The sequence below is a fragment of the Coregonus lavaretus genome, assembly GCF_964263955.1.
Source record: "Coregonus lavaretus genome assembly, chromosome: 25".
NCBI classification, from domain to species: domain Eukaryota; kingdom Metazoa; phylum Chordata; class Actinopteri; order Salmoniformes; family Salmonidae; genus Coregonus; species Coregonus lavaretus.
This window is the reverse complement of record NC_140012.1, coordinates 24,440,992-24,466,297: the sequence shown is the minus strand read 5'-3', so window position 1 is coordinate 24,466,297 and position 25,306 is coordinate 24,440,992. Positions and strand designations below refer to the sequence as shown.

The following is a 25,306-nucleotide window of genomic DNA, read 5'->3' as shown; positions in this document are numbered from 1 at the left end:
CCCTGCACATTGACTCTGTACCGGTACCCACTGTATATAGCCTCGTCACTGTTATTTTATTGTTGCTCTTTAATTATTTGTTATTTTTCTATTTTATTCTTTACTTCAGTTTATTTAGTAAATACTTTCTTAACACTTATTTTTTCTTAAAACTGCATTGTTGGTTAAGGGCTTGTAAGTAAGCATTTCACTGTAAGGTCTACTGTCAAAGGCGTCAGTGAAATGCGGTGGGCGAAGTCAAACGCAGGACACAGAGCTGATCCGAAAACGTACTTTACTAGAAAGTAAACTGAGAATACACAATCTCCACACAGGGAGGAAATAACCTGCACACTAACGACTGCCGATCACGAATACAATCACACACAACACACAGTGTAAGACAGAGGGTTAAATAGGGAAGACAATACAACATAATGGGAAACAGGTGTACACAATCAAGACAGAACAAGTCGAACACAGAAACATAGATCGGTAGCAGCTAGTACTCCGGTGACGACGAACGCCGAAGCCTGCCCGAGCAAGGAGGAGGGGCAGCCTCGGCTGAATCAGTGACATCTACACCTGTTGTATTCAGCGCATGTGACAAATAAAATGTGATTTGATTTAAATGCACAATCATGGCATGGGAAATAGCAGGGTATTTGGAGGGATCAAGGTTATGGCAAATACTAACTTATTTTGACACTACAAGTGTATGTTCATATAATTATCACTGAAGACAAGATGTTGCTTGAGTACTTTCATAGGTTGAAAACTTCCCTGAACTTTTACAATTCAGCAAAATCCTTATGCTGCTAAAGTTTATGCTGCAATATAATGGAATATCCTGCATCAGCATATGGGACATAGTTCACTGATCTCTCCAGCACCAATTGGATACATGGGTTTCCTCCCATCCCTAGATATATAACAGGCTAAGCCCTCTCTTTTTTACTGCCTCATATGAGACAGACACATGATTTGTACGGCTTTCATACTAGCCTAGCCTGGTACCTTTTAACACTAAACAAACTTTACAGTAGTTTGCGTCTCAGGAGTCGCTGCTGTGTGAATTATTTTTGAGGTAACTTTAAAAAACTTGAATATTTTTTTAAACAAGGAGACAAAACTCCCATGACAGCCGATAAGTACACGCAACTTTGTGCAGATGCGCTGAGCGAGCGTCACTTCAAACATAAATCGGAGAGATTTCTCAGGTGGCAGATGGTACGTTCAAACAATACTAATCATAATTCAAGATGAAAGCGCTGAGGGCCTTTTTAATAATAAATAATAATGATATATGGAACTTATGTGAAATTCCCACTTGATTAGAAAAATCTATTCATTTCACCATCAGTTTGTGGTGCTGAAAAACTAACAAGGTTTGTAGAGATGTGATTGTGCAATCAGCAAGGCTGTCAGAGGAAGAGACTGTATGCAAATCTGACTAGTCTGAACACTCAAATGCCTCAGTCTGTAAGCTTGTCCAGAAAGGGCCCATTCTGCCCAGTCCGTTCACTTGTCAAAGGTCAAATGTCTAAGTAGATAGGGTCTTCACTGGTTACCACAGCTACAAAGTCATAATTATGGCTAAACCTAACCTTAACCACACTGCTAACCTTATGCCTAACCTTAAATTAATACCAAAAAGCAATTTTTTGTTTTCACACATGTTTATGATATAGCCGATATACACTGAACAAAAATATAAACGCAACATGTGAAGTGTTGGTCCCATGTTTCATGAGCTGAAAAAAAGGATCCCAGAAATGTTTCATATACACAAAAAGCTTATTTCTCTCAAATCAAATTTTGTGCTCAAATTTGTTTACATCCCTGTTAGTGAGTATTTCCCCTTTGCCAAGGTAATCCATCCACCTGACAGGTGTGGCATATCAAAGAAGCTGATTAAGCAGCATGATCATTACACAGGTGCACCTTGTGCTAGGGACAATAAAAGGGCACTCTAATGTGCAGTTTCGTCACACAACACAATGCCACAGATGTCTCAAGTTTTGAGGGAGTGTGCAATTGGCATGCTGACTGCAGGAATGTCTACCAGAGCAGTTGCCAGAGAATTGAATGTTCATTTCTCTACCAACGTCGATTTAGAGAATTTGGCAGTATGTCCAACCGGCCTCACAACCGCAGACCTCGTGTATGGCGTCTTGTGGGCGAGCGGTTTGCTGATGTCAACGTTTTGAACAGAGTGCCCCATGGTGGCGGTGGGGTTATGGTATGGGCAGGCATAAGCTACGGACAACGAACACAATCGCATTTTATCGATGGCAATTTGAATGCACAGAGATACCGTGACGAGAACCTGAGGCCCATTGTCGTGCCATTCATCCGCCGCCATCCCCTCATGTTTCAGCATGATAATGCACGGCCCCATGTCGCAAGGATCTGTACACAATTCCTGGAAGCTGAAAATGTTCCAGTTTTTCCATGGCCTGCATACTCACTAGACATGTCACCTATTGAGAGTGTTTGGGATGCTCTGGGTCAACTTGTTCGACAGCGTATTCCAGTTCCCGCCAATATCCAGCAACTTTGCACAGCCATTGAAGAGGAGTGGGACAACATTCCACAGGCCACAATCAACTGCCTGATCAACTCTATGCGAAGGAGATGTGTCGTGCTGCATGAGACAAATGGTGGTCACACCAGATACTGCTTTTCTGATCCACCCCCCTACCTTTTTTTAAAGGTATCTGTGACCAACCGATGCATATCTGTATTCCCAATCATGTGAAATCCATAGATTAGGGCCCAATGAATTTATTTCAACGAACAGATTTCCTTATATGAACTGTAACTCAGTAAAATCTTTGAAATTGTTCCATGTTGCGTTTTGCATCGGCTGAAAGTTGACTGCATTCAATTTGGAACCGGGCTGCCTCCAGGGCGTGAGCCAGGTGCTCGCTATGTCCGAAGGTGACGTCGGCTCAAAACAAGTGACTTAATTAAGTCCTCTGTAGCTCAGCTGGTAGAGCACGGTGCTTGTAACGCCAAGGTAGTGGGTTCGATCCCCGGGACCACCCATACACCAACCCAAAAAAAATTATGCACGCATGACTGTAAGTCGCTTTGGATAAAAGCGTCTGCTAAATGGCATATTATTATTATTAAGCACATGTTGTAATTAGTAGAATTTTGTGTTTTTCCATAAACAAGTGATTGCTTTTGATAAAAAAACGTTTATCTGCCTTCCCAATGAAAACTAGTTTGAAAATTCAAACATTTATTTGATAGAAAAGAGGAGATGTATATTTCTGGACAATGCACCATGCTGCGTTATTGACAACATGACCGAGCCCTGCAGATTACTGTTCGATTTGACGGGTGCTCCTCGTTCCCCGCTTTCACCCGATGTACGTGACAGGCCATTGCCCGGTTCAACCAAGGCCAGCGTAAAATAACTCCCTCCCTGACTGACTTCCTTTCACACCATGACCAACCAATCCTAAAATAGGCCTATTTAAAGCCAAAATCCTTAGTTGCTACGTCCATTTTTGTACTTATAAATTAATGATATATACCCATTGATTCTTGAAGAATATAACATAAATGCCTCATACGCTTAGTTCAACTGTCCTACCCCATCAGAACCCAACATGTAAGGTTATTTTTCTTTAATGTTTCTTAACGGAAATTTAAACAAACACTGTATAGCCTCAAAACATGTTTAAAACTAGTTTATACATTTGATATCTGTGATGCGTGATTTGAAGGAGTCAGGCGCAGGAGGGTAAATCACAGTATACAGAGTTTATTCTGTAATCCATCGTAACCAGTCCAGTGCGCAAAACAGGCGCACTGGAACAAACATGCACACGGGGAAAATACCCTGGCAATACAAAATACTGAGCTCAACCGAGCTCCTAATCCTCACAAAGAACAATCACCCACAAGGACAAGGTGGCAGAGGGAACACATACTAATGAGGGGAATATGAAACAGGTGTGTGTAATTGACAAGACAAGACAAATGGAATGATGAGATATGGAGCGGCAGTGACTAGAAGGCCGGTGACGACGAACGCCGAAGCCTGCCCGAACAAGGAGGGGAGGCAGCTTCGGAGGAAGTCGTGACAATATCATAGATGGTCATATCTCTGTCTATGAATTTGAGAGTGGTTACATTTCTCCAGCCCATCCCTTAGCCCATCCCAAAACAGGGGCGGGGATATTTTTTGTTATTGTTTCAATTAAGGATTCTAGCTTTAAAAAATATGATTTGAAGGTATTCATAACACCACATGTAATATGCCATTGGTTTTGGGAAGAGACCCGTTTTGGAGTTATGATAAGGTAGCTAAACAGCAATAATGCAACTCACATTTACAGCTATAGGCATTTGTAAATCATAATCTTCAAAATCAAGGGATACATTTCAGCAAAACAAAATTGCAAAACAGATGGATGTTAGCTAGCCTACTATATGGTCAGCTAGTTAGATTTAGCTAGCTACTTTCAGTCAGTCTTTTTACATTTACGTCATTTAGCAGACGCTCTTATCCAAAGCGACTTACAGTTAGTGAGTGCATACATTATTTTATTTTTCATACTGGCCCCCCGTGGGAATTGAACCCACAACCCTGGCGTTCCAAACACCATGCTCTACCAACTGAGCTACATCCCTGCTGGCCATTCCCTCCCCTACCCTGGACGACGCAGGGCCAATTATGCGCCACCCCATGGGTCTCCCAGTCACGGCCGGCTACGACAGAGCTTGGATTCAAACCAGGATCTCTAGTGCCTTAGACCACTGCGCCACTCGGGAGGCCATCCTGATGTTGATCCTATTTTGTCAATGTACGGTGAGGGAACGGTGAACGGCCAAGTAGCATAATAACGATGTCCGAACCCCTGCCTAGTTCTACAATTTCTACAACAACCCCCGGCCTTGTTGCTGACGAAACTCAGAGGGAGACTTCCAGAGACTGACGATATACTTGTGACTTGAATTATGTAATTCATGTGAATTAATAAAAGGAGCATGAAATTCAAATTTGTGATTCAGCTGTAGACTCATCGCTTGTGTTGAATCGACTACATCAGCTATCTATTACATTTGCCTGGCTGCATAACTTTTCTGTAGCAGCCCGTGTGGCTGACTGACTGCATCTGGGAGCTGTATCTTGACTTTCTCCGTATATATATACAGTATATATTTAAGCAATAAGGCCTGAGGGGGTGTGGTATATGGCCAATATACCCCGGCTAGAGCTGTTATTTCGCACGACGCAATGCGGAGTGCCTGGACACAGTCCTCAGCTGTAGTATATTGGCCATATATCGCAAACCCCCGAGGTGCCTTATTGCTATTATAAACTGGTTACCAACGTAATTAGAGCAGTAAAAATAAATGTTTTGTCATACCTGTAGTATGGTCTGATATACCACGGCTGTCACCCAATCAGCATTCAGGGCTCGAACCACCCAGTTTAAATATAAATAAATATATATACAGTGAGGGAAAAAAGTATTTGATCCCCTGCTGATTTTGTACGTTTGCCCACTGACAAAGAAATGATCAGTCTATAATTTTAATGGTAGGTTTATTTGAACAGTGAGAGACAGAATAACAACAAAAACATCCAGAAAAACGCATGTCAAAAATGTTATAAATTGATTTGCATTTTAATTAGGGAAATAAGTATTTGACCCCCTCTCAATCAGAAAGATTTCTGGCTCCCAGGTGTCTTTTATACAGCTAACGAGCTGAGATTAGGAGCACACTCTTAAAGGGAGTGCTCCTAATCTCAGTTTGTTACCCGTATAAAAGACACCTGTCCACAGAAGCAATCAATAAATCAGATTCCAAACTCTCCACCATGGCCAAGACCAAAGAGCTCTCCAAGGATGTCAGGGACAAGATTGTAGACCTACACAAGGCTGGAATGGGCTACAATACCATCGCCAAGCAGCTTGGTGAGAAGGTGACAACATTTGGTGCAATTATTCGCAAATGGAAGATACACAAAATAACTGTCAATCTCCCTCGGCCTGGGGCTCCATGCAAGATCTCACCTCGTGGAGTTGCAATGATCATGAGAACGGTGAGGAATCAGCCCAGAACTACACGGGAGGATCTTGTCAATGATTTTAAGGCAGCTGGGACCATAGTCACCAAGAAAACAATTGGTAACACACTACGCCATGAAGGACTGAAATCCTGCAACGCCCGCAAGGTACCCTGCTCAAGAAAGCACATATACATGCCCGTCTGAAGTTTGCCACTTAACATCTGAATGATTCAGAGGAGAACTGGGTGAAAGTGTTATGGTCAGATGAGACCAAAATTGAGCTATTTGGCATCAACTCAACTCGCCGTGTTTGGAGGAGGAGGAATGCTGCCTATGACCATGTACTAAGTCATGTTTTGCAGAGGGGTCAAATACTTATTTCCCTCATTAAAATGCAAATACATTTATAAAATTTTTGACATGCGTTTTGGGGGATTTTTTTGTTGTTATTCTGTCTCTCACTGTTCAAATAAACCTACCATTAAAATTATAGACTGATCATTTCTTTGTCAGTGGGCAAATGTACAAAATCAGCAGGGGATCAAATACTTTTTTCCCCTCACCGTATATATACTGTATATATATCCCCATGGTTATCATCACGAGAGCATGTATGAACTTCTGCTGAATAATACCATCTTCATCATAATTATAAACTACTGTAGCTCTGGCACTGGCACACGCTATTTGTCTCCCCCAGCTCTCTCGGTTTCTCCCATCATCTTATTTAGCCTTGTGTTGGGGAGTAGGCTATCAGGACCACAGACAGAGAATTGTTGAGCAAAATAATTTCAGCACTATGGACAGCTCGATGCCTCGAACAGAAAGACGCTAATTTGCGATAATATAGACATGGTTCTGCACAGTATTTTCTTTTAAGATGAGGTGAGCTTTTTGAACAGGTGAAAGGCAGTGAGTAGAATATGATAGCCTATGGGAAATATTAATTTTATACAAGGGAATTCATTCCTAAAGGAAAATCCGCAGAACTCTATAAACTAATGTTTGTGAGGCATAACAAATATAATTTCGTGATGAATAGAGAAACGTCTCTGGGTATGATGTCACTGTGCATAGAAAGAGACGATTGTATGTGTGGACTCTTAGTCAGGCCAGTGTATAAAAGCATTACCCTACAGGTCGAGTTTAAAAATGAATACATTCTGTATGTGTAGCCTATGCTACTCAGGCTGGCAAAACAACCCCCCTATAACCCACTCTATAATCTCATTTGGAAGTTACCATAACGGAAATGTCTGCTCCGTTACCATATTTTGTCTGTGCGCAAATTATGAGAAGGAAAAAACTGAATTGCTAAGCAGCACAACTCGACCCACTGTCACAGACATGTTTAACAATACAGTGATCTCTCTTTCTTCTTCGGAATCCCTCCTTCCCTTCTCTCCTCCTCTCTTTTTGCGCACCGTGCTCTACCACCTCAGCTCTTATTCGCTCACTCGCGCTCAAAACATTTGTGCAGTTAGTTCTAGCTTCATCGACTCTTGTGCGTGAGAGCACGCTGATGGATGTGAGAAGTGAAGTAGCCTAGGTTAGATAACATCATGGAAATACTTTTATAACACTTGTAGAGAGATTGTGCACTGGGGAACAATTCTAAGGACAATATCCATATAAATGCAACGTTTTATTTGGGAAAAATAACAACAAATGGTTCTCTATACCTTCATGGATGACGAGGACATTAGTGAAAACGCTCACCAACACGGATGGCAGTGTTCTGCAATGTGCATGTATGTTTTTGGACTTTTCATAATACCAAGACCTTAGGCTCTTCTTCTTCTTCGAGTGTCTTCTGAAATGCGCTAGAGGAGCTGAAAGGAAGGGGGAAAAGGACAGCACAATGAGGGGGAAATACTTTCTGCTCGGTTACTTGTTGGTCAAAGTTATGGCGCTGGTCTGCAAAGCAGACGGAGAAGCAGGACAACTGGAGGGCTTTGTCATGATGACGATGTCCAACGGATCCAAGGAGGACGAGGGCGCAGGCTTCTCGGAGCCCCCGCACACGGAGGACAGGTGCCGGGGGTACTATGATGTGATGGGCCAGTGGGACCCGCCGTTCGTTTGCAAAACGGGCGATTATCTGTACTGCTGCGGCACCTGTGGCTTTCGGTTCTGTTGCTCCTACAAGACCTCGCGGCTGGATCAGAGCACCTGTAAAAACTACGACACTCCGGTGTGGATGATGACAGGTCAAACCCCGTTTAAGAAAAACGACCTGCGGCACGACCCCACCAAAGATAAAACGAATTTAATCGTGTATATAATCTGTGGAGTAGTCGCTATCATGGCACTTGTTGGGATATTCACCAAACTCGGCCTGGAAAAGGCGCACCGACCCCAGAGAGAGAATATGACTAGGTGGGTTTCTGTGGTTATGCTGCTGTTGAGCGCGCCGCGAGCTCCTTTCATGCGCTTGTTTTCAAGGAGCTCGCTTGGTGCACACATGTAGGCTAGAGCGCGCGCCACAATAATATTTAACGCTTGAGTTCTAGACTCGGGCTTGCCAGCTTTATATTGGTAAACGACTCTAGGCTACCTTATTGTAATAGCCTTGTCCCTGAAAGTAGGAAGCGAGGATCCAATCTAAATGTGGTTCTTGTTTAAAATTATAATAAGAAATCCCCCAATCAATTACTTTTACGCGCACAATAAAGGCCTCTTCAATGGACAGAAAGTAGCTGTCAGCGACAGTTTATCAATTGGACTAGATTGCATAATGTCATCAGACACTTGTCCACGATGGCTCACCTGTGTGGGCTGCTTGCCTGCTTCACTCGCAGAGAGCACGGGGGCGTGTGTCTCTTGCAGTGGAGAGCGAGGCCACAATGCTCTCCACATGCGCATGTTAACTCAAATTAACTTATTCATATGAAAATGTTAAATGTTGTTTTCTCTTGAACTCCATGCCCTGTGCACACAACTGTGCACAGCCTGGTCTAATAGACTAGACATATCATAGTAAAGGTAAATCCGAGACACTAAAATGTGTATGATATGTTATGTTTGGTATGGTTACATAAGACAGATGGTTAAGTGGCTGGTCTGGGTGGTCTAGCGTTTTCGAATCTCATCATGGACAACTTTAGCATTTTAGCTAATTAGGAACTTTTCAACTACTTACTTATTTTTTCCTAATTTGCAACTACTTAGCATGTTAGCTAACCCTTCTCCTAACCCTAACCATAACCCTTTTAGCTAACCCTAACCTTAAACCTTTTAGCTAACCCTTTAACCTAACTCCTAAACTTAACCTTAACCCTAACCCTAACCCTAACCCCTAGCCTAGATAACGTTAGCCAGCTAGCTAACGTTAGCCACCTAACCACCTAGCTAGAATTCGTAACATATCATACATTTGCAAATTCGTAACATATTGTACGTTTTGCAAATTTGTAACATATAATACGAAATGGGTGATGGACATCCACAAATTAATACATACCATATGAAACATAACATATCATCCTAAATGAAGTGTCTCAGATTTACGTACATAATAATACGAAATGCTCTGAGACCAGTTTGCAGCGCAGCGGTGTTTGGCATGAAATCAAGCACTAGGCATAATTCTTCATTGAACATATTACTTTGTCTGTCTGGCTATTTCTTACATCTGGATGAATGGCAATCTCTCTCTCTCTCTCTCTCTCTCTCTCTCTCTCTCTCACACACACACACACACACACACACAGGGCTGTCCAGAGCGTGTTACAGGTCGGCTGTCCAGGTGAGCAGTTCCAGGGGGAGGACACCCTTGGCATGCATGCACAGCACTATGACACAAGGGCCAACAACCTCCGTAAGTTTCACAGTTTTGGCCCCTATAAGCATAGGTTTTTGGTGGTGATGGTTGTGGACAGCTGTGTGTGGATGTATCTGCAACTTCAGAGACATTTGAGACTGGGAGGGTTGGCCATGAGGGCCCCAAACAGATAATAGCAAACATAATGTGGGCAGGTTGCCTTGTTTCATATTGTACACTGACTCTCAATGAAGCATTTGGTCTCTGTATGGGTATGATGCTTGTATCATAGCCAGATTTATTAGTTTCAAGTGTGGCATTCATTTTATAATCTTAGATGGAGTCATGTGGAGGGAAACAAACTGCCTTATGCTTTAGAAATCCAGTGGTAATTCACAGTTTTATTTTGTCCCATGCCTACATGATTCAATGATTCAAGATGTGTAGGAGAGAGAGAGAGAGAGAGAGAGAGAGAGAGAGTGAGAGAGAGAGAGAATGGAATCTATTTCTGTTGCATCCTGTGGGCTGCAACCACAGTTATGGGCTTTGTGTAAACAACTCAGAAACACAGAAGAGGCTTAATCTAGAGTAATTCATACACATTCCATACTGCTGTACCAAGTGATTCTGATTCCGGTACGATTATATCACCCCCTTTTGTGGCTGGATGTGTTTCGTCCTAAACATTGACAAATTATTAAAACACAAAGCAAGCGGCACATCTAAGCCCCCTCCTACCTGAAAGGATGTATTTTGAGACGTACTGACTGAAACTGAGAGTGTAGCTGACAGTGTTGTTGTCAGTGGGATTTGTTCTATTTTCTTGATACTATCAAACACAATCTGACTGACACACCTGATCATCCGGTGTGACTGTACTGGGCTCCTAACAGCTCTCCTTCGAATCATTTTAAAGTAGGGTCCTTTGTCTCTAATGTCTTCTGGGGTGCTGGTGTCTTCTGTCATCGATTATATCTAGAAATAACTGCCACTGATGCTTTGAAGAGGCAGATGTACCAGGTCTATCCCGCAATACATAAAGGTTAAATATATATAGATAGAAGTACCAAACATGGGGGGACATGTGTGGAAATCTTAAACAAGGCTCTAGTCTAAAGCAAGGCTCTCTGAAGTATGTATAGTAATGTATGCTGGTTGGATGTGGTCCTTGCTCTTTTCTTCTGCTGCTCTGAGGGAACCCAGAAATAGGATAATATCACCTGGGAGGCCTGGCTGGTGAAATTGTGATTATTAGTGATGTGGAACCCTGCTCCACTCTTTAGTCTGGGGACTTGTGGGTAATCATGTGGTGTTATTAACCCCTGTGATCTGATTAGATCCCCAGAGAGGCTTCATATTGGTTTAGAGGTCTCTACCAGCCGGGAGACGGATTTATCATAGAGAGAGGGATGGATGGACGGAGTTCAGCTGTGTACCTGTCTTGTTGATCACATTCTATTTTTAGAGCAGACCATGTATTGATTATAGCTTATGGCCAGATTACCCTATTACTGACATTATCAGCAGATCCCATCTTAGCTGTCCTCACCCAGCTTTGGAGAAGAAAGCCCAGGGCAGTTTGTATGGCTGATAGTCATAACAATGCCTCTTTCTGCAGGGCAATGGTGGATAACAAGCATTTTCTCCAAGCACCTCTGAGTATTAGCTAAGGACAAGACTAGAGCAAGCATTTTGTTCCTTATGTCGCTTTGTTTTGACAGCATATGGGATGTAATGCGTAAAAACCCTTTACCATGTATCGCACATGTGAGACATGTCTCACACACCACATCAATGAGTAATACGTCAGATGTCTCCATGTTATGTTAGACCCCATGAGGACTGGGGCCTCTGCTCTGTACCCCTCTACACATTAAAAATTAACAGTTTAGCCTTGGTGGCTCGGGGGCCCTGAACCAAACAGCCCTCCTATCCCCTGCTGGGCTGGTGATCACACTTTCATGTAATCTCAAAACTGGATACTTTTTTAGAATTCTTAAAGAGCTCAAAATCCCATGTCTCTAAGCCTTCAGCATCAAAGCACAAAGTGAGAGATGGAGTGAGAGACGGAGACAGAAATAAAGAGGGAGAGAGACACAGAGAAGGAGAAGGAAAAATGGGGAGAGAGAAGGAAAGAGAAGGAAAGAGAGAGAAAGTGAGAGAGGATGACATGTCGAGACTGTCGGAGAGGATCAGTGCAATGTCAAATATCTTTTGAGTGACAAAGTTGACATACTGCAAGCAGAATGTAACCTCGTTTACATCTGTGAAGGGCAAAGTGTCATAAAAATGATATATAGTCACTGCTGCTTCTGGTAGGATTTCAGAGAAAAAGTTTGTGCTGTTTTGTCACATTGTCAATCAACCTAAACTCATGAGGTGGGACATTGAGAAAAATAGGATAGAAATGGTACATGAGAGCCCCAGGAAGAGAGCAGGGTAGGCTTTCCAGCCGTGGGCTGACTGAGACAGTGATCTGTATTCACAATTCACGTTCACAAAGGTAATTACCTGGCTAGCGGTTATAATCTTCCCTTAAACATCTCCAGATATGAAGTATGAAATCTCTAATAAGTAATTGCTTGGAGATTACAAAGCATGAAGAAAGGCTCTGTCTCCAAAACACTCTCCACTCTTGGATTTCTCTAACCTCATCTACTGTTTATTAATTATGCTGAAATGTATCACCTGCAGCTATTGTGTGTGTGTGTGTGTGTGTGTGTGTGTGTATGTGTGTGCAAGTGGGTGTGCGATTGTGTCTAAAATGTAACGCTACTGCTGGGTTTATCAGATCACACAGTTCCGTTGAGAGATACAACTTTACCCTGACCTCTAAGTCACCCGTCACCTAAGACTTGTGTCAGTTCTTATCCGGACTCTTCCATCCTGAATCCTACACAGACAGGTATCCAGGGAAGCAGCTACAGACAGGCACAAAGCAAATGAAAATAAAGAAAATTGTCATTTTCCAATCAAGGTGAAAGAACAGGAGCAAGCTAAGGATAAAAGAATGTTCAGCAACTCTAGGAAGGACAATAAGAGTTCACATCAAAAATAGTTATTTATTATTGGCAAAAAATGTGACCCACCACCTGGATTCGGTCCTATGTAGCAACATTTGAAATTGTGTTTTTTACATTGGATAAAAGTAGAGACTCCGGGCTAGAAAATGGTATATAATACACTGCAGTTGAGGAACAACGAGAAAGTAATTCTGCTTAGAAAATTCAGAAACAGTAACCCCAGTTTTGAGAAAATGGCCAGTGAATGTTTTGGTACACCTACTGGAGAGCTCTTCTTTGTCTACACCCATTCAGCATTGTTCACACCCTCTTAAGCCGTAGCCCAATCTCTTTAAGGATTCACAGTGTAGTAAACCACCAAAGATTTCAAGTAGTGAAAGTAGTAGCAAAAAGTAACAGTAAAAATAAACTGTATCTAGTCCTTGGCCTATATCCTAATCTGATTTTGGTGCAGGTCATGTTGTTCTTCACATTACCGTCTCTGGTAAACACACACTATATAAAATAAAATTAAAATGTATTTGTCACATGCACAGGATACAGAAGGTGTAAACGGTACAGTGAAATGGTTACTTGCATAATGGAGTCTTTTTATCTAGCTAGCTAAACAGTGAACCATAATCCCAACTCTAATGCCGCATTCAAAACAACTGGGAACTCAGAAAAAAAAAACTCTTCCTGGGATAAAAAAAAAAAAAATCCAACTCGGGAACTCGGGCCTCTTTCTAGAGCTCCTACACAGATCATACACGTAACTTTAGCTAGCGAGCCAGCCAGCTAACGTTAGCTAGCTAGCTAACAGTACGCTTTAACTTGCAATGAAAATGACTTTCTCACAAAATTAGAAATGTATAATATCTGAAAATGTAGCTAGACTCTTACCCGTATACATGGATGAACACTTCTCCTTCTGTCATCGATGCCATGGTTGCACTTAGTTTGAAGATGTAATCCGGAGACAGGTGTTTTATACAACAGCCTTCTTTCTGTGTTCTCTTTTTGGACTCTCCACATTTGGCAATCATCTCTCTGCTTCACCGGGCATTCCACTGATTTCAAAACTCGGTCAACTTCTTCCATGACAACGACACCGTTTCTTCCCCACCATTGTCATCAGAAGACTCTACAATGTCTGGTTCAATGAAAATGTTTTTACCTAAATCAGGGATTTCCTCATTGTCTGATTCATTTTCAGAGTCAATGAGAGTCAGCATGGCACGATCATCTTCCAGAAAGTAGTCCATCACAACGTTTTCCCACTGAGCTTTGTCTATAGCGCTATTAACTTCAGGGCAGCAATGTTGAGAGTAGTAGCAAAACTTTTTCAGTTCTTTATGATATCTTTAAAAAAAAGCTGCGGTAAACAGGATTATCCACACATACTTAGCAGCTCATGTTAAAGACAGAAGCATGCTACATGGCAGACCAATCCGAACTCATCTCTCGGCATGTCCAGCCCAACTATTATCTCAGCCAATCATGGCTAGCGGGAAGGTTCCTGTATTTTTCCATGGCTAAACCAACAATGCTCGTTATTTAACAATTGTATTCGTATTTACAGATGGAATACAAGTTTGTTATTAAGGCACATGAAAGTTTACATGTTCTAGAAGGCATTTCTGCCCCCCAAAAAACACGTTAAAATGCCTCTCCTGTGATGTAGTAATGAGCAACATATGCCTAGTTTCTTGAAACCGGTCACAAATGTATACTGTGAACTTCCATTGTCCTCCTAAGAGTTGCTGAATGTTTTTTAAAAATTCATTGTCCACCTAAAAGTTGCAGAATGTTTTTTAATCTACAGACAGACCTAGGCCCCACGTGCTCCTCCGTTCCTGTGCCCTAGCTCAGGCTAATTACCCTAATGTGGGTCCCCTCAGCAGCACCGGAGATCCATTAGGCCTTGTTCATTAGGGCTGTGGGCCTCCCAGCCTCCTCAGACGGCTCTGATCGACCAGACACAGTAATCAGCTCAGAGTCAGACACATGGGGAGGCTGGGACTCACTGCTCCTTGGAAGAAGTAGAGTAGAAAACATAGAAAAAGGAAGTGAACTAAAGTTGAATAAGGGAAGTAGAATAGCCACACGCTGTTTAAATGCTTTCAGAGATTATTTAACCATCTAAGGATGTTTATCACGGAGGGAAGTTCCCCTCTATGTCCTGATTGTCCTCTATCTTACTGATTACTGGACTTGGTCTTAACGTATCACTCTGTTCCTATGTATAACTTTCTATCTTGTTGTCATGGTGTAATAACAAAATAAGCTGTAAGGAGGCTGAATATCTCAGGGTGTAATCAGCAGACTATCATCTGTCCTTGTATGACCCTGGGGAATATTAATCCGTTAATTTACAGGCAGAGACTCAAATCACATTTTTGACAGGTAATTACGTGTGTGTGTGGCTTCTGCATGTGTGCGTGTTTGGCTTGTGCGTGAGTGGGTGTGTGCGTGCATGGGTATCTGCTCATGTGTGTGTGTGTGGAGTGGGTTGGAGGAGGGCAAGTGAATAATAGCCTGTCATGTCTTCAAGGGAGCGAGTCATCAGACATTTGTATTACTACGCCCATCTACATCAATATCAGTAAAAAGATTAGCATTCCTCCTTTGTATGTTTGAACAGTCGGGAATCCATTGAATTGTAATTAAATGCTACAGTGAGTATATCTTATTACACCGTTTAATTCATTTGAATTAAGATGTTCACAAATATTAGGATTATGTGTTTAATCTGCAAAAGGAAAGTATTTTTCCTCTGATTTTAAATATCTTAAGTTTTAATGCTGACAGCCATGTCACCTGATACTAATACCCCAGGGAAATTAGGGAGGACATTTTTTATTGATTGAGGCTCAGATTATGATGCATATGGAATACATCGATGTAGCTCATACTGAAAAAAAAAGATGCCAAAATGTCAGTTTTGCTCCTCTGGGGTACAAACAATTGGGGATCCTAATAAAATATTAAATACTAATATTGAAGGGAGGCAAATCTGAGAGAGGCATTCTAGCATTATTTAGCTTCTGTATGTGTCTACACAGTAGTATTTAGCTTCCCGAACATGTGGCTGAGTTAGTATTAGTCTCCCTAGCATGTGGCTGTGCTATACAGTGAGAAATCCCCTTAATGTCTTGCATTGTTGTAGGGTTTTCATCATATTTTCAGTGAGAATTCCATTTTAATCCTCTTTCATTACAAGTACATTATGTTGATAAACGCCTCTGTATGTAGGTTTGCATTGCAAAATTGTATTGTGAAGAAAGGCTATACAGAGTTTTCATGTTGGTTCTAAGCTCTGACGCTACAGAACATACTGGCAGTTCTGGTTCAATCTCTCTGTACATGGACGGAGAAGTTTGTCTCACTTTCTCACTCACTCACTCACTCACATACACTCACACTCTCCCTCCCTCAGGATTTGCCCTGGGGGCAGGCAGCAGATTCTCTTGGCTAACTGACTAACGCCACCAGCGATGTCATATTACTGGCAGGGGGACCACCCACTGAGGGCAAATTTTGTGATGTACCACCTCCCTCTCTCTTAGGGCACCGCTCTATGGAGAGTTGGCCCCTTCCCCCCCGCCTAGAGACTCTCTGGCAGCAGCTCTCTGCATGCCTCCTGGGCTCTGGCCCAGCCCGGGGAACAGGGACATGTGGTGGCAGTGAGAAGTGCGTCACGGAGCTGGGCACATTCACAGGTCTACTGCTGATCTTATCTATTTAGGATTGGTGGTTACACACACTGAATCCTGCTGCTTTCTGGGTTTTGGTTTTGACAGACTTTGATCTGTAATTAGCTTGCAATTGATTTGGGAGCATTTACAGGTATGTAATGATTATAAAGGCTTCATAAAGTCTTCATAAAGCATTTGTAAGTTATGCTGTACTTTGTTTGAAGTGTGACCTTTTTGATTGATGTTTTTAATTAACTAGTAGTTTCTTTCATCAGTAATGTATGACGATAATACCTGCCACCCATGGCTAAGTAGCTAGTAAACATGTTTTACAATTAATAGAGACGTACAGAGACATATACTGTAATTTACATTTTCATAGTGGCCTTTAAAGTAATAATCTTTCTTCATACTGTCGGGTCGTAACAGTATCTCATTTAAAGCCAGATTTTCTCAGTGTAAAAAAAAGTGTTTTGTTTGACAGGTAATACTTCCATCAAAGGTCAGGACTGTCCTTCAGAAACTCTGATACCTCTGATACCTGTCACCTTGAATCTGAGACGATCACTCACAGAGACACAGTGCAGTATCAAAGAGATTGGTCAAAGGTTTTAATGTTACCCTTCCTGATTGAATGTATAATATCAAACACTTTCATACGACCTTCAAAAGAAATCCAGGGATAAAATCTGTTTGAATAGATGAGATCAAATGATAGCTTGATCTATTATCACGTATATCATTCCCTTCACTCTTCTCATAGATTTGTGTGTGTGTGTTTGTGAACCTGGTGACTGTTATGGAAATGATGGCAGTTTCTCTGCCTTTTTGTCATCCACTGTCTAATGCATATATGCAAATGCACAATTTCAGGATCTCCGCAGATGAAGCAGATCATGTGCACTCTGTCTGGGATTGTGCAGAAGACCAAACAGTTATGAGTTTCTGCTTATTATTGGAAAATCAGATCTGCCCTCAACCCAAGATTCAGTACAATACAGTGGCGGTAAGTGCCGTTTAAGATGAGTGAGGACAATTTTGTTTTTCATGAGCATGGCCTTATTTCTATTACAGCATATTTAAAAATACCTTGGATGTCACTGTCATTCTCTCTAGAAGTGATATTGAATTTGCCCCTAGGATTCCTGGAAAATAAAAGAATACAGGACTTGAAAGGGTATTTTTCCCCGATATGGTTTGTAGCCCGAAGGGGAGTAAGACGTGTCACACATCCTCAGGACCACCTCTCTCCGGAATATTGATCTGGGAGCCATGCTTTGCAGAGTGCTGATGGCTCAGGAGAGAATTCTCCCAGTCGGTCAACTGGTGCTGGATTCCGACACAATGGTTGTTGTTTTGGTGACGGCTTCGACTTCCCTTACGGAGAACCCACATGTTTTCATGTGATCTTATGTGCAGTTAATGTGATAACATGTGACAACATGTAACGCAACATGTGAAAACATTTTATCACATGAGAAGTGTTCCAGAAACACGTTTTCACATGATTTCACGTGAAATGTCACATGAAATCCTATGATCTTCCACATGTGAAATCGTGTTTTTCTGTAAGGGTTTAAAATTAGTCAATGATTCTCAGTATGCAAAGAACTGTCCCGGGCCCAACAGAAAATCCCTATTATGTCAAGTGTAAACATATTTGACAAGTAGATTTGACAGGTTGCATCAGTCTAGTAGAATTTAATTTGAAAAGATAATAGCCGGTTGGATGATGCGTCATTGATAACTGATTCCTTAAGGGATTTGGCTGCAGCTTTATTGTCATACAATACTATCATGATGAGAAGACTTGTCCTGGTTGCCCTGCTGGGCAGTGTGTGTGTGTGTGTGTGTGTGTGTGTGTGTGTGTGTGTGTGTGTGTGTGTGTGTGTGTGTGTGTGTGTGTGTGTGTGTGTGTGTGTGTGTGTGTGTGTGTGTGTGTGTGTGTGTGTGTGTGTGTGTGTGTGTGTGTGTGTGTGTGTGTGTGTGTGTGTGTGTGTGTGTCGGTGTGTCGGTGTGCATGCGTGTGCTTGTGTGTGTGTCTGCATGACGCACACTCGCATTTGCAGTTGTTTTAGTATCATATAGAATTGCATCTATCCTAACCTGTCACTTAGCATGTGTATGTGTGTATTGATTTTAATCAGTACCTGTGGCTCTTTCAGCCTCCACACCTCCATCCACCTCCACCCGTCTCCCTCCCCTCCACATCTTGGTTAGTTGACTGATTGTGTGTTTTGTTGCCATAGAGAGGTCTCCAGACCTGCATTCCTCATAAAAACATTTTACAGGCATAAATCATGTATAATTCATTGCATGTATGTCTGGTTTCTGTTATTGACCTAGAATGTTTATTTTGTGGCAACTCTCTAGATTGTAATGCATTACTCACTGTTCTTGGATAAATGTACTATTATTGTAAGTAAGAGAAACGGGAATATCATTTTACATGTTGTCATAGGAATGCTGCGCTTGCTACGGTTTTCTGTATGGTATCTACACTACAGCACAGTACTGCATTACTTACCGTATACCCCTCAGTTTGTTAATCATGTAAATATAATTAACAAACTTCAATGTTTCGCAATTAGCTCCAAACTTGGCAACATGTATGTTTATGTACCCAATCATAATTCATGACATATCATAACTTTCCATTGACATATCGTCCTGATGAAAAACAAGGACGTCTCTATTCTCCCGTCTCTCGTCTCCTGGACCACAACAGACAGCTGAGGGTTTGTTTATTTGTTTGCTTACTAAAATGATTTGCTAGCAGCAGGAGAAGGCCACAGGTTGTGAATGGTAATGAGTAGAGAGAGAGTCTTGCTGGTAAAACTGAAGTTCTACCGTTGTGGCACCGTGTAATTTTCTCCTGAGGCAGTGATTGGCATTAATTACCTAACAGGTGTTAACTGGGATGAATCTCATAATTAACTATTTTAGAATTTTAGTTCACTCGGAGTGTGTGTGTGTGCGTGCATGTGTGCATGTGTGTGCGTGCGTACACTCATGCTTGTGTGTGTAAGCATGCATGAAAGCATGCATACCGAACATACACAGTTCCTTGCTGAGGGCGCTGAGTTAGTTCTGCAGCCCTGCAGGCAGTGGGGCTGAGCCGAACGGCCGCGGTTCCATATGGGGTTTCCTAGCGACCCACTTCTCCCGCCATAAAAAAGTAGTCCCTCCCTGGCGCTGCTTCATATTAGGAAGAAGGAGATCCTTTGTCTTGGTTTGACCAATATATTTTTCTCCACGTTGCCAAGACGCTGCATGGCAAAGCACACCCAAATCTACTGCTCATTCTGCTTGTGCCCTCACCAACAGAGCCACATACGCTGTGTTCAGTAACCTAGTTTTATCTCTACTAAATGTGCTAGCTTGTATTTTTATCCAAGGGAGTACAGTTGTCTTCTTTGAGTTGATTTTCAGATCGCCACTAAGTTACATGTTTAGTTTGAACTAATAATAAAAATCATGTGCATCTAGAATGTAGATGGATAGGCTTGTCTTGTCTGATGCAGGGCGGAAATCACTGGTGAGCTAATATGCCCTTCTCATTGCTGCATTCCTTTGGGATGCTTCTGCTCCTCCTGAAAGAAATGCCTCTGCATCTTTAATGAGCTATAGGAGAGGAAAGGTATCTGCTGCTGGAGTGTTGACCTAGTCTCTCTGTGTCAACAGACTTTGCAGCAACCTTCAGCACACAGTGGCCCATCACTGCTTTCCAAACACAGAGAGAAATGAGAGCAAAGTGAACAGACAGAGCAACAGAAAGAAAAAAAGACGGACAAGTAGACCCACACATGGACAGAGTGACAAACAGACACATACTATAGGCACACACACACACATCAAGCTCCCCATGCCCCCAAAACACTTTTCTGAGGTTTAGTGTCTCTTATTATGATGTTTTTTAATAAAAGCATTTTCTCTCAATAATGGAAAGTGAACCTGTAAAAAGAGCAGCTTAATCATGTTCAATTTCAGCTAATTATAGTTTCACTGCTGCCTTTCACAGACGCTAATCCCCATGCTGGGTAAAACATCTCCAGAAGACTCCTACCCAGCTACCCTATCTGGGCTGATTTAGAAAAACATCAGTACACAGATTAAAAGCATGAAATAGCCTGAAGGCCCGAACAGTAAGGGAAGGACAGTGTCGTTTAAAGAAGAGGAGGACCGACTTACAGTATTATCTAAGTCAGATCTCACGGTTTTACCTATTTGATTCTGACGTTTATCCACGTTTTTCTAAGCGTCAAATTACGAAGTTAAGAGTTTAGGTTTTTTATAGGGTTAAAACATTAAGTTTAGGCATTCATTATGAATGGGTAAGTTTAGGGTTAAGGTTTGGGATAGGGTTCAAACATAACAAAAAAAATATTAGTGTCTAACATGAACACGCAGCCTTTCGGATCTGGATTCATTGGATTATGCCCAACCACCACCCCCATCCACAACACCCTAGCAAAACCCAAGCCTACAGTTGTGGTCAAAAGTTTTGAGAATGACACAAGTATTGGTCTCCACAAAGTTTGCTGCCTCGGTGTTGATGATGGCCATTTGCATATACTCCAGAATGTCATGAAGAGTGATCAGATGAATTGAAATTAATTGCAAAGTCCCTCTTTGCTATGAAAATTAACTTAATCCCAAAAATACATTTCCACTGCATTTCAGCCCTGCCACAAAAGGACCAGCTGCCATCATGTCAGTGATTGTTTCGTTAACACAGGTGAGAGTGTTGATGAGGACAAGGCTGGAGATCACTCTGTCATGCTGATTGAGTCAGAATAACAGACTGGAAGCTTTAAAAGGACGGTGGTGCTTGAAATCATTGTTCTTCCTCTGTCAACCATGGTTACCTGCAAGGAAACACATGCAGTCAGCATTGCTTTGCACAAAAAGGGCTTCACAGGCAAGGATATTGCTGCTAGTAAGATTGCACCTAAATCAACCATTTATCGGATCATCAAGAACTTCAAGGAGAGAGGTTCAATTGTTGTGAAGAAGGCGTCAGGGCGCCCAAGAAAGTCCAGCAAGCGCCAGGACCGTCTCCTAAAGTTGATTCAGCTGCAGGATCGGGGCACCACCAGTGCAGAGCTTGCCTTGGAATGGCAGCAGGCAGGTGTGAGTGCATCTTCACGCACAGTGAGGCGAAGACTTTTGGAGGATGGCCTGGTGTCAAGAAGGGCAGCAAAGAAGCCACTTCTCTCCAGGAAAAACATCAGGGACAGACTGATATTCTGCAAAAGGTACAGGGATTGGACTGCTGAGGACTGGGGTAAAGTCATTTTCTCTGATGAATCCCCTTTCCGATTGTTTGGGCCATCCGGAAAACACCTTGTCCGGAGAAGACAAGGTGAGCGCTACCATCAGTCCTGTGTCATGCCAACAGTAAAGCATCCTGAGACCATTCATGTGTGGGATTGCTTCTCAGCCAAGGGAGTGGGCTCACTCACAATTTTGCCTAAGAACACAGCCATGAATAAAGAATGGTACCAACACATCCTCCGAGAGCAACTTCTCCCAACCATCCAAGAACAGTTTGGTGACGACCAAGGCCTTTTCCAGCATGATGGAGCACCTTGCCATAAGGCAAAAGTGATAACTGTGGCTCGGGGAACAAAACATCGACATTTTGGGTCCATGGCCAGGAAACTCCCCAGACCTTAATCCCATTGAGAACTTGTGGTCGATCCTCAAGAGGCGGGTGGACAAACAAAAACCCACAACTTCTGACAAACTCCAAGCATTGATTATGCAAGAATGGGCTGTCATCAGTCAGGATGTGGCCCAGAAGTTAATTGACAGCATGCCAGGGCAGATTGCAGAGGTCTTGAAAAAGAAGGGTCAACACTGCAAATATTGACTCTTTGCATAAACTGAATGTCATTGTCAATGAAAGCCTTTGACACTTATGGAATACTTATAATTATACTTCAGTGTACCATAGTAACTACTGACATAAAGATCTAAGAACACTGAAGGAGCAAACTTTGTGGAGACCAATACTTGTGTCATTCTCAAAACTTTTGACCACAACTGTACTTGATGTAATAGCCCTCACTGTTGCCCCTAGTGGTCGGTTTTGATGGCATTTCCCGACTTCCGCAGGACATGGACAGGAGTCCAATTTCGAAGTCAATCTTGAGCGATCTGCCTGGTACAGAAAGGCAAGCGGATGCCTTTGACTCACTTGTTTGTGATTTCTCTTTGTTTTTTACCAGATCACTTTTTTAAAATATGTATTTATTCAGGTTTTTCCCAGTTTTCAGATTTCAGATTTCAGATTTCATGATTTACAATTTCAGATTACTTCATACAGTTACATACATTTAGATGGGTCAGAGGGTCAGGTCCATTCAAGGTCATGGACACTTTTACATTGTTAAAAGGCAGTGAGAGTTTTACCTGAGAGAATTTGATGTGAGTTTGAGAGCTAGGGTTTTGATGCTACCACCACAATGTTCTAAAAGTCCCCTTTCATGAGCCCAATGTTGATTCACTGGTGCATTTATTGATGATTAGATGATGATACTTTAATGGACTGTAGGCTATCTCCAGCCTAGCACCTCAAACTGTGCAATAAGAAGCGATTTTTGTAAAATCAATAGTTTTTTTATAAAACACTACAGAGGTTTTTTTTACACCCGGTGAAAGATTAGTTTGCAGCGTTGCCGTGTGAAATGTGAGCCTGTTTATTAGTGATTATTCCTGTTTATCCCCAAACCCACCAATAATCACTTGCCTCTTTCATCCAGCTTCTGTTGCTCAGGGATGAACTGCAGAACTGCTGGCAATCGAACAGCTCCACTCTATCTTCTCTCCTCAGGGCCGAGAAACTCCCTCAGAGAACGGGCTCTGCCTGGCACTGTCTCTCACACCTGCCAAGGTCTACAACACAAGGCCATGCAGGCTGAGGCTGGCTGTATTAGTAATTTAACGCCCAGTCGTTTCACAGGAGCCAGACTGTTACACTCTAGGCCAGGGATGGGCAACTTTGATAGGGGTGGGGTCCAAAAAAAATCGGAACTCATGTCTCTCTGAGGATATTTACATTTACATTTACATTTTAGTCATTTAGCAGACGCTCTTATCCAGAGCGACTTACAGTTAGTGAGTGCATACATTATTTTTTTTTCATACTGGATGTTTACATTACATTACATTACATCACATCCCTGTCTGTCTTTCTGAGGATGTTTTCATCACATCACATCCCTGCCTGCCTGTCTCTCTGAGGATGTTTCATCACATCAAATCCCTGTCTGTCTTTCTGAGGATGTTTTCATCACATCACATCCCTGTCTGTCTTTCTCTCTGAGGATGTTTCATCACATCACATCCCTGTCTGTCTCTCTGAGGATGTTTTCATCACATCCCTGATGTCTCTGAGGATGTTTTCATCAAATCACATTACATCCCTGTCTGTCTCTCTGACTGAGAGGATGTTTTCATCACATATCATCCCTGCCTGTCTCTCTCCGAGACCTGTAGGATGTTTTCATCAAATCACATTACATCCCTGTCTGTCTCTCTGACTGAGAGGATATTTCATCACATCACATCCCTGTCTGTCTCTCTGAGGATGTTTTCATCACATCCCTGATGTCTCTGAGGATGTTTTCATCAAATCACATCACATCCCTGTCTGTCTCTCTGACTGAGAGGATGTTTTCATCACATCTCATCTCATCCCTGCCTGTCTCTCTCCGAGACCTGTAGGATGTTTTCATCAGCTGTTATTAAGAAGGGCTGCTGGCTGCTGACTCATACAGCTGTCCAGGAACCGTGAGCAGGCAGGGAATATAACTCACCCTGACGGTGGCAAAGAGCTACTCAGAAGGCCAAAACAAAACGCTCTCAGCAGACCACTCAGGGAAAATCAGAGAGTAAAAACTAAACACGGGTGACTGTCAGCCAGGCTGGCCCCCTTTAAACTCACAGAAACATTCCCAACAACCATGAACCTTTTCTACGCATGTGGAGCTTGGAGAGAACACCTTGAACAATATGAACTGGACAGTTGTTGCTCCGGTCTCTGTGGTGCTGTGGTGGTGGTCCCTCACTATAATGACCGAGCTGCTCTTTGTCAATCCTATTGTTTAGTGGACCATTGTTTATCTATCTGTCTGACTGAATAGGCTGTCAAGGAGGAGACACAAAGGCTAGTCACAGGGGAGACAAGAGGGGGGTTCCTGTTCAGTGTCATTCCTGCCCGGAAACCAGAGCATGACCTGAGACAGAAAAGGAAACTTGTAACCACCTAGCATGACAGAAACTGTATGTGTACATTTCATAACAAAATGTGTGTTGGAATTGATAAACTATCCTTTTTGAGAGATAAGATTTCTGTTTTCCTCATAATTAGGTTAGGTCCCTCATTATCCAATTCCTTATTCACCAGACAAGACAATGGTGGAGAAAGCTGCTTGTTTGTGAATCCATCTGGGAAGACTATGTTCTACTGTGAGTGAATAGAACAATGGAGATCAATATGTGGTCTACAGAATAGGGATGGAATATTATGACAGGAGCCAAGCGGAATTCATAGCACGATCCAACACGTCGTATCATAGCATAAAAGACACAGACAACTAATCATAGCATGAAAAGTATGGGCAGGACAATGAAAGCAACAGAAGCCAGTGCTTTATCTGTGATCATCGCACTCTAAGCAAATATATGAAACCCTGCACATTTTGTATGCTCCTGTAACAGTATTGCTTCCGTCCCTCTCCTTGTCCCAACCTGGGATTGAAGTAGGGACCCTCTGAACACATCAACAAGGGAAACAACTACTTCAAGGTCTCGGAGCGAG

The 25,306-nt window shown here is 42.3% G+C and overlaps 1 protein-coding gene across 1 annotated transcript in view; it reads left to right on the top strand.

The window, feature by feature from the left end:
• Positions 1 to 7,877: 7,877 nt before the first annotated feature.
• The window catches only part of shisa9a (shisa family member 9a), a gene marked incomplete at both ends in the record, with an annotated part of 34,466 nt that continues 17,037 nt past the window's right edge, over positions 7,878 to 25,306 (top strand). The window contains 2 exons of the mRNA XM_084141476.1: positions 7,878 to 8,395; positions 9,730 to 9,836. Coding sequence (XP_083997602.1) covers positions 7,878 to 8,395; positions 9,730 to 9,836 — 625 coding nt within the window. The remainder of the gene's footprint in view (positions 8,396 to 9,729; positions 9,837 to 25,306) is intronic.